The sequence below is a fragment of the Scomber japonicus genome, chromosome 15 (assembly GCF_027409825.1).
Source record: "Scomber japonicus isolate fScoJap1 chromosome 15, fScoJap1.pri, whole genome shotgun sequence".
NCBI classification, from domain to species: Eukaryota; Metazoa; Chordata; class Actinopteri; order Scombriformes; family Scombridae; genus Scomber; species Scomber japonicus.
Genome location: NC_070592.1, coordinates 3,067,149 through 3,077,148, shown reverse-complemented (window position 1 = coordinate 3,077,148; position 10,000 = coordinate 3,067,149). Strand labels below are relative to the sequence as shown.

General features: G+C 46.3%; 1 protein-coding gene across 1 annotated transcript in view; it reads right to left on the bottom strand.

Annotated features, from left to right (window-relative positions):
• Positions 1 to 1,148: 1,148 nt before the first annotated feature.
• tmem65 (transmembrane protein 65) overlaps positions 1,149 to 10,000 on the bottom strand; it is a 27,687-nt gene continuing 18,835 nt past the window's right edge. The window contains exons 2-4 of the mRNA XM_053334832.1: positions 5,629 to 5,713; positions 3,335 to 3,440; positions 1,149 to 1,283 (exon numbers count right to left, since the gene is read on the bottom strand). Coding sequence (XP_053190807.1) covers positions 1,149 to 1,283; positions 3,335 to 3,440; positions 5,629 to 5,713 — 326 coding nt within the window. The remainder of the gene's footprint in view (positions 1,284 to 3,334; positions 3,441 to 5,628; positions 5,714 to 10,000) is intronic.

Genomic DNA, 10,000 nt, shown 5'->3' with positions numbered 1-10,000 from the left:
AGGAGAGGAGAGAGGAGGAGGAGAGGAAAGAGAGGAGGGGAGGAGGAGGAGGAGGAGGAGAGGAGTCACAGTATTTAACCTCGTCCCTCCTGCTGTCAGTTAAATGTGAACAGCTGCGTTCAGACTTCAGACTCTATAAACGTCTTCAAGGAGAAACTAATAAACACCATGTCACCTTTAAAGTGGTTAACGTCCAACATGTGATCAGACAGCAGCGCTAACCCTCCTGTTGTCCTCCAGTCAAGGAAGGGAGGGAGGAAGAAGGAAGGAAAGGAGGAAGGAAGGTAAGAGGGAGGGAGAAAGGAAAAGAGGAAGGAGAGGAAGGAAAGGAAGGAGGGAAGAAAGTGTGGTCAATATAACTGTAAACACTCCCTCCTGTTGTCCTTGAGTCAAGGAAGGAAGGAAGGAAGGGAGGGAGGGAGGGAGGAAGGAAGTTAGGAGGGAGGGAGAAAGGAAAAGAGGAAGGGAGGAAGGAAAGGAGGGAGGGAGGAAGTAAGAAAGGGAGGAAGGAGGAAGGAAGGAAAGGAGGGACAGAGGAAGGAAGGAGGGAGTAAGAAAGGGAGGAAGGAAAAGAGGAAGGTAGGAGGGAGAAAGGAAAAAGGGAGGGAGAAAAGAAGGGAGGATAGAAAGGAATGGAGGGAGGAAGGGAGGAAGAAGGAAGGAAAGGAAAAGAGGGAGGGAGGAAGGAAGAAGGGAGGATGGAAAGGAAATGAGGGAGGGAGGAAGCACAGACGGAAGGAAGAAGTACAGACAGAAGGAAGAAGAACAGACGGAAGGAAGGAAGGAAAGAAAGAACAGTGAAAACAGACGGGGTCAGTTTGACCCAGGAGGACGACAGGAAGGTTAATAAGCAGAATTAATATTAGAATCATAAATGCTCGTTCCTCATTAAAGCTTAAATAAAGTTTCTCTCATGTTGATTTAAACAGACGGAGTTAAAAAGAGAGAAGTTATAGAAGTGATTCAAATATTCTCACTGTAGATTTAAACGTGGTTAGAAACGCTGCCTGAGCCGAGCCGAGCAGCACACTGTCAAATCCTTCATGTGAGAGTTTGACATCCAGTTGGTAGGTGTGTGTGTGTGTGTGTGTGTGTGTGTGTGTGTGTGTGTGTGTGTGTGTGTGTGTGTGTGTAGTTGTAGTGGATCGTTAGGATGAGAGCGACGCCGCCGCTGCTGCCGCCGACTCGTCTTTATTTTCTTTCTCCTTGTCGTCGTCGTCGCTCAGGAATAAGAGCGGGAACATCCCCAAAATACAGCCGATGGACACTCCGATGGCCTTACCCTGAAAGAGGAGAAGAAGAAGAAGAAGCTAATGTATTAACGAACAATACTGTAATAACGGGTGATAATGTTATAATGGCCAATAACATAGGGAGGGAGGAAGGAAGGAAGGAAGGAAGGGAGGAAGGAAGGTATGAAGGACAGAAGGAAGGGAGGAAGGAAGGAAGGGAGGAAAGGAAGGAAGGAGGGAGGGGAGGAAAGAAGGACAGAAGGAAAGGAGGGAGGGAGGAAGGAAGGGAGGAAAGGAAGGAAAGGAGGGAGGGGAGGAAAGAAGGACAGAAGGAAAGGAGGGAGGGAGGAAGGAAGGGAGGAAAGGAAGGAAGGAGGGAGGGGAGGAAAGAAGGACAGAAGGAAAGGAGGGAGGGAGGAAGGAAGGGAGGAAAGGAGGGAGGGAGGAAGGAAGGAAGTGAGGAAAGGAAGGAAGGAGGGAGGGGAGGAAAGAAGGACAGAAGGAAAGGAGGGAGGGAGGAAGGAAGGAAGGAATGAAAGAAGGACAGAAGGAAGGGAGGAAGGAAGGTATGAAGGAAAGGAGGACAGAAGGAAGGGAGGAAGGAAGGAAGGGAGGAAAGGAAGGAAGGAGGGAGGGGAGGACAGAAGGACAGAAGGAAAGGACGGAGGAAGGAAGGGAGGAAAGGAAGGAAGGAGGGAGGGGAGGAAAGAAGGACAGAAGGAAAGGAGGGAGGGGGGAATGAAGGGAGGAAAGAAGGACAGAAGGAAAGGAGGGAGGGGAGGAAAGAAGGACAGAAGGAAAGGAGGGAGGGAGGAAGGGAGGAAGAAGGAAGGAGGGAAGGAAAAAAGGACAGCAGGAAGGAAAGAAGGAAGGAAGGACAGAAGGAAGGAAAGAAGGAAGGAAGGGAGGGAGGAAAGGGAGGAAAGAAGGAACAGTCAAAACACTAAAACAGCTGATCCTTGATTTTAGGTTCTTTTAAAGACTATAAAATGTCAGAAAAATAAGGACAGATACCAGCTGCAAGTTCTAGAAAACATATGAGGCATCTTCTTAATGAATATTTTGCTTAATCTTTTTTTTTTAAAAGCTCAAAAACACACTCAGCTCACTTTCTCTTCAGCTGACACGGACCAGAGCTGAACTGCTATAGGTGTGAAAACGCCCTGAGGAACTTCTGCTTTGGCTGCTGTCACTTAGTCACTCTCTGATCAATGCTGTTAATGTTGTTCTTCCTGTTTAATCTGCTGTCATCTATCTATCTATCTAGTCGTTTAACCAGGCGGGGAGCTCCTGTCCTCTGAAATGAAGCCAACCAGGAAGTAACTTAGAGCTGCATTCTATCAAAAGGCCACCAGGGGGCGACCGTCTCTATACAAGTCAATGGAGAATTCACCAACTTCTCACTTGATTTCTAACCTCAGTAAACGTTTTCAAAATGTGTTTATGGTCTCAATCGCTAGTTTAAAGCCTTCTTCAATGCAGTATGATGTTCATTTGGGACATTTTGGCCTCCCTGATTTTATATGTGACGATAAAGCAGGGTATGCATTAGGGCGTGGCTACGTCCTGATTGACAGGTTGATTGACCAATGTCCTCCAGATCCAGCCCTCGTAACCATAGCAACCTCCCTGCTCCCGCCCATGACCCCGCCTCATGCCCATATAAGTAGAATCCGTGTTTTTATTTTTCCCAGCATGCACCTGACATTTTCAAGATGGCGCTGCCTAGATTCGAAACTATTGGCTTCTGAGCAGCAGTCCACAAACCAATGGGTGACGTCACGGATGTTACGCCCATTTCTTTTATACAGTCTGTGGCTTTAATCACCAACATATTACAGTTGGCATATATTTAATGTTGGTGTATTTTAATGGTGAACAGCAGGAGTATAAATAATCCTCTCAGGTAATGTCTCTGATGTTTTTCTCTCTAAAGCTGAAGCCAGATCAAATAAATCCACCTGGTGATATTTAACGTGTGTGTTTTGGCCAGAAGCAGAGCGGGGGGGGGGGAGGAGGAGGGAGTGTGATTAGTGTGATTAGTGTGATGAGGGACTGTGGGAGTTTATTAGCTCCTACAGGAAGACAGAAAGCCGTCTCACCATGTGGGAGCTGACCCTGCTCTGCCACATGTCCGCCTGCTTGGGCGTCAGATCTGGAACCTGCATCCCCAGTCTGGAGGCCAGAGCTTCTACGTAACCTGCAAGACTTCACAGACATATTTACATGATTATAAAGATGTTTAATGACAGGGAAATATCTTAAAAACATATAAAATGTTCAATAAAAGCCAATGTAACACATGGAAAACAAAAAACATCAAAAAAGCCAAAAAACACCAAAGTCTGAAGACCATAAAAGCTATTTTATATACTTTTTATACATAAGACACTAGGAAATATCACTACCCAAGAACTAAAAACAAATTAAAGTCTGCACTATTAATATTTCTGATTATGTGTAAAAGCCTGGGAATAAAATAAAAATGAATTAAACAGGAAAAAAGAACAAAAAATGCCAAAAAACAACCAAGGCTGAAGAGCATAAAAGCTATTTTCTGTACTTTTTATACATAAGCAACTAGGAAATATTACTACCCAAGAACTAAAAAACAAGTAAAAGTCTGTACTATTAATATTATAGAGTATGTGTAAAAGCCTGGGAATTAAATAAAAGGAATTAAACAACAAAAAAGCCAAATAACAACCTCTCAACCCACCCTAACCTAGTATTAGAAGGGAATCAAAGCCATTTTCAATACTTTTCATGTATAAGAAACTATGAAATATCACTACTAAAACAACTAAATATTAATACTATTAATATTTTTGAGTTTGTGTTGGGGATTAAATAAAAAGGAATTAAACAGGAAAAAAGCACCAAAAATGCCAAATAACAACCTCTCAACCCGAAATTTGAAGGGAATAAAAACCATTTTCAATACATTTTATGCACAAGTAACTAATAAATATCACTTATTACCAGTAAAACATTTTCTGCATAGTGTAATAAGACAAAACACACAAAGAAACACACACAGAGAGATGTACTATTAATGTTTGTGACTGTGTGTAAAAACCTGGGAATGAAATAAAAAGGAATTTAAAAACAGAGAAAGTCTAATTAATTAAAAATATTAAAACTATAATGAGCCAAAAAAGAAAGAAAACCATCAAACCTCAGAGAAGCCTGAAACCTCGACTCTGTTCTCAATCAGAGCTGCTTGATGTTTTTTCACCTGCAGACACACTTCCTGTCGTCCTCCCGGGTCACATTGACCTCATCTCTTTTGACTGTCCTTCCTTCCTTCCTTTGCTTCCTTCTTTCCTTCCTCCCTTCTCTCATGAATTCCTTCCTCTTTTCCTCCCTTCTTTCCTCCCTCCTTACTCCTTTCCTTCCTCCCTTCTCTCATAAATTCCTTCCTCTTTTCCTCCCTTCTTTCCTCCCTCCTTACTCCTTTCCTTCCTCCCTCCCTCCCTCCCTCTTTTCCTCCTTTCCTTCCTTCCCTCCCTCCTTACTCCTTTCCTTCCTTCTCTCCTTCCTCTTTTCCTCCCTCTTTCCTCCCTCCCTCCCTCCTTACTCCTTTCCTTCCTTCCTTCCTCCTCCTTACTCCTTTCCTTCCTTCTCTCCTTCTCTTTTCCTCCCTCTTTACTCCTTTCCTCCCTCTTTACTCCTTTCCTTCCTTCCTTCCTTCCTTCCTTCCACCTTTCCTCCCTCCCTCCCTCCTTACTCCACTACTTTACTTCCCTCCATCCTTTCCTTCCTCTTTACTCCTTTCTTCCCTTCCCTCCTTACTCCTTTCCTTCCTCCCTCTCTCCTTACTCCTTCCCTCCCTCCCTCCTTACTCCTTTCCTTCCTTCCATTCTTCCTTCTCTCCTTACTTGTAAATGAAACCAACCCTTCAGACACATTTTAAGGCTTCTTACCCGAGACCTGCCAGATCTGAGACCAGGTTCCCCAGAGCTGCCGCCCTCCCTCCTTCCCCTCCCCCTCCATCCCTCCCTCCCTCCCTTCCCTCCCTTCCTCCCTCCCTCCCTCCTTCCTCCCTTCCTCCCTCCTTCCTCCCTCCTTCCCTCTCTCCTTCCCTCCCATCCTTCCATCCTCCCTCCCTCCTTCCCTCCCTCCCATCCTTCCTCCCTCTCTCCCTCCCTCCCTCCCTCCCATCCTTCCTCCCTCTCTCCTTACTCCTTCCTCCCATCCTTCCATCCTCCCTCCCTCCTTCCCTCCCACCCATCCTTCCTCTCTCTCTCCCTCCCTCCCTCCCTCCCTCCCATCCTTCCTCCCTCTCTCCTTACTCCTTCCCTCCCATCCTTTCCTTCCTCCCTCCCTCCCATCCTTCCTCCTTCCCTCCCTCCCTCCTCCCCCCCTCCCTCAGACACATTTTAAGGCTTCTTACCCGAGACCTGCCAGATCTGAGACCAGGTTCCCCAGAGCCGCCGCTGCAACACAACAAACACACACAATGAGAAACTCTTTGATTTCTGATGAAACTCAGCAGTCACATAAAGACTCTTTCTGGAGGAGCCAGAACCGGCCCGCCGAGGGTTGCAATCCGGCCCACTTTCCTTCCTTCCATCTGTCCCTTCCTATCTTTCTTCCTTCTTTCCTTCCTTCCATCTGTCCTTCCTATCTTTCTTCCTTCTTTCCTTCCTTCCATCTGTCCTTCCTTCCTTTCTTCCTTCTCTGACCCCATCTTTTGACTGTTCTTCCTTCCTCCCTTCTCTCCTAAATTCCTTCCTCTTTTCCTCCCTTCCTTCCTCCCTCCTTACTCCTTTCCTTCCTTCCTCCCTTCCTTCTCTCCTTCCTCTTTTCCTCCCTCCTTACTCCTTCTTTCCTTCCTTCCTCCCTCCCTTCCTTCTCTCCTTCCTCTTTTCCTCCCTACTTACTCCTTCTTTCCTTCCTTCCTCCCTCCCTTCCTTCTCTCCTTCCTCTTTTCCTCCCTTCCTTCCTCCCTCCTTACTCCTTTCCTTCCTTCCTTCCTCCCTCCCTCCTTACTCCCTTCCTTCCTCCCTCCCTCCTTACTCCTTTCCTTCCTTCCTTCCTCCCTCCTTACTCCTTTCCCAGAGCCGCCGCTGCAACACAGCAAACACACACAATGAGAAACTCTTTGATTTCTGAGTCTGATGAAACTCAGCAGTCACATATAAAGACTCTTTCTGGAGGAGCTTCATTCATCCCTACAAATTATTTATTAGACGTCTCCAAGGTTTAGTTTGGAGAGTTTTCTCCTCAGACAGAAGCAGAAAGGATTGATTCACACACTGACATACGAACACAGGAGGAAGGAAGGAAGGAAGGAAGGGAGGGAGGAAGGAAGGGGGGAAAGGAAGGGGGGGAAAGGAGGGAGGGAGGGAGGGAGGGAGGGAGGAAGGGAGGAAGGAAGGATGGACGGACGGAGGAAATAAGGAAGGAAGGAAGGAAGGGGGGAAGGAAGAAGGAAGGAAAGGAGGAAAGAAGGGAGGAAGAAGGAAGGGAAGGAGGGAGGGAGGAAAGAAGGAAGGACACACACACTGACATATGAACACTGGGAGGAAGGAAGGAAGGAAGGGAGGGAGGGAGGGAGGAAGGAAGGAAGGGAGGGAGGAAGGAAGGAAGGAAGGAAGGAAGGAAGGGAGGGAGGGAAGGAAGGGAGGAAGGACAGGGAGGAAATAAGGAAGGAAGGGAGGAAAGGAGGGAGGGAAGAAAGAAGGAAAGGAGGAAGGAAGGGAGGAAGAAAGAAGGAAGGGAGGAAGAAAGAAGGAAAGGAGGGAGGGAGGAAAGGAAAAGAAAGAAGGACACACACACAGCTCATGTTTGATTGATTCACACACTGACATACGAACACTGGGAGGAACGAAAGAAGGAAGGAAGGAAAGGATGGACGGAGGAAATAAGGAAGGAAGGAAGGAAAGGACGGAGGAAATAAGGAAGGAAGGAAGGGAGGGAGGGAGGAAGGGAGGAAAAAAGAAGGAAAGGAGGGAGGAAATAAGGAAGGGAGGAAGGAGGTTTAGTTTGGAAGGTTTTCTCCTCAGATAGAAGCAGAAGGGATCTTTACTCTTTAAAGACACTTCAAAAGGATCTTTTTCTTTTTTGGGTCTTTGAGATCAAGACAACGGTGAGATTTATTTTAGAGTCTCACAGACAGGAAGTTGAGATTTGATTCAGACTGAAACCTGAAATCCTGACTGGGACTGTCAGACTGTCAGACTGTCTCCTTAAGGCCTCTCCGATTCGTCACCCTGTGAGATTGCCAATTGCACAGGAGTGTTTGGGTGGGGGGTGGGGGGGTTGTAGTGGAGGGGGGGGGGTGTTGAGATAAACTGTGAGAGACTCAGCAGCTTCATTTCTCTCTTATCTGTTTAGGCCTCGCTCAGATTGTCACATCAAAATGAGAAAAGCTGATCCACTTTAAAATAAATAAATAAAAAGGTCAGTCCACCTTAAGAGAGGCTGGTCAGATTCAGCTGACTCAATAAATTTGGGGCTAATCCTGTCGTTTTAATCAGCAGGACACAAGGAGTCTACACACACTGAGCTATCCCTTAAAAAGGAGTTACACTACTTCTATAAACACTGAGATGAAGTTAGTTAAAATCATTTTAATGTCAGAATAGGAAAAACATTAATTATTAACATATTTAATATCAAATTGAGGTATAAATATAACTTTAATATGAATTTTTTACACAATGTGTATCGTGGTTTACTGAAACTAAATCATAGTTTCGTGTATCGTCTTTCTATGAGGTTATGTTAAGTCTGACATTTTCTTCTAAACACATTAAATAGGTCATAAATGTATTTCTAAAAGAGGTGTAAAAAGCATTTCAACCATTTAGATTTGAATTGTGGAGCTAGGATTAGCATAAACCCGCCCCTGCTGCTGTAGAGGTATAAATACATTCAGCACACACTACTACTACTACAGTCTACAGTTAGCTGAGCTAGCCACCGAGCTAACCGCCGAGTTAGCCACCGAGCTAGTAGCTGAGTTAGCCGCCGAGTTAGCCACCGAGCTAACCGCTGAGTTAGCCGCCGAGTTAGCCGCCGAGCTAGCAGCAGAAAGCTCTCAGACGTAGCGTCCGTGTTTCTGGTACAGGTGGTGACTTTGATTGACAGGAGACACTTGGTAGGGGGCGGGGCTTCAGAGGCTGATTTTTACACAACTTCGAAGCTTAATTTCATATATTTGGTGATTTTTTTTAATCATTCAAATTGGCAGGGTGGTTAACAACACACTGTTCTGTGGTATGTCAAACTCAGAACACATATTTATTCTTACTTTACACAGACTTTAAATGATTACATTTCCACAGAAGAGACTTTATGGACACCCAGTATAACCATGCAGTGATAGAGATCGTTGCTGCTGCTGCTTCATAAAAACACTAGCTCATCAGACTCTAACACCAGAGCAGTGAGACTGGAGGAAGTTTACAAAGCTTTTCTACCATGAAACAAACACTTCAGCTCAGTTTAAAAGTTCTGACGCTTCCACCAGGAGCTCATCCATCTTTCTTTAAGGTGGTCCATCTGTTATAATTCAGAGAGACAGACTGAAACTGAAACTGACGAGCTTCAGACACTTTGCAGAGGAAGGCGACAAGCGTATCCCATCTGGAAACTGCTGAGGAGCTTTCAGGAAGAATTGGAGGCCGTTGCCGTAGCGACAGATGTCTGAGTGACCTCATTCAGCTGCCAGAGCGACTTGGACGCTGATATGTGTCCACTGACTGATTCCTGATCCAACAGGAGAGAGACGACTGATGGCTCCTCAGAAACACAACTAATCATATTCCTCTAGAACTCTACAAGAGACAAACTGCTTCTCATCCTTCCTTTCCTTCCTTCCTTCCCTCCCTCCTACCTTCCGTTCCTTTCCTCTTCCTCCCTGCCTTCCATCCTTCCTTTCCTCCCTTCCATCCTTCCTTCCATCCCTTCATTCCTTCCTATCCCTTCCTTGTACATCCCTTCCTCCCTCCCTCCCTTCCATTCTTCCCTGTTCCTTCCATCCTTCCTTTCCTTCCTTCCTTTCTTCCTCCCTCCCTTCCTTCCTTCCCTCGAGGACAACAGGAGGGTTAAATCTAGTAACATTCAACTCCAGACGGATTGCTAACGATGGAGCGATGAAGTTGCTATAATCTCTCCTCATGTCAGCTCCTCCTCTGACACTGATTGTGTACGACAGCTGATAATAAAAAAAGAAGTTCCCGTACTCTAAAGAAATAAATATATATGAAACCCTTTCTTTCTTTCCTTCCTTCCATCCTTCCTTTCTCCCTCCCTCCCTTCCATCCTTTCTCCCTCCCTCCCTTCCATCCTTCCTTCCTTTCTCCCTCCCTTCCATCCTTTCCTTCCTTCCTTGTTCCTCCCTCTCTTCCATCCTTCCCTTCCTGGTTCCTCCCTCTCTTCCATCCTTCCTTCCTTTCCTTCCTTCCCTTGTTCCTCCCTCTCTTCCATCCTTCCCTTCCTGGTTCCTCCCTCTCTTCCATCCTTCCTTCCTTTCCTTCCTCCCTCCCTTCCATCCTTCCTCCCACCCTCCTTTCCATCCTTTCCTTCCTTCCTTGTTCCTCCCTCCCTTCCATCCTTCCTGTCCTTCCCTCCTTCCTTCCTCCCTCCCTCCCTCCTTTCCTTCATCCCTTCCATCCTTCCTCCCTACTTTCCTTTCCTTCCTCCCTCCCTCCCCTACTTCCTTCCTCCCTTCCTTGATCGTCCCTCCCTCCCTTCCTTGTTCCTTTCTTCCCTCCTTTCCTCCCTTGTTCCTCCCTTCCTCCTTTCCCTCCTCCCAT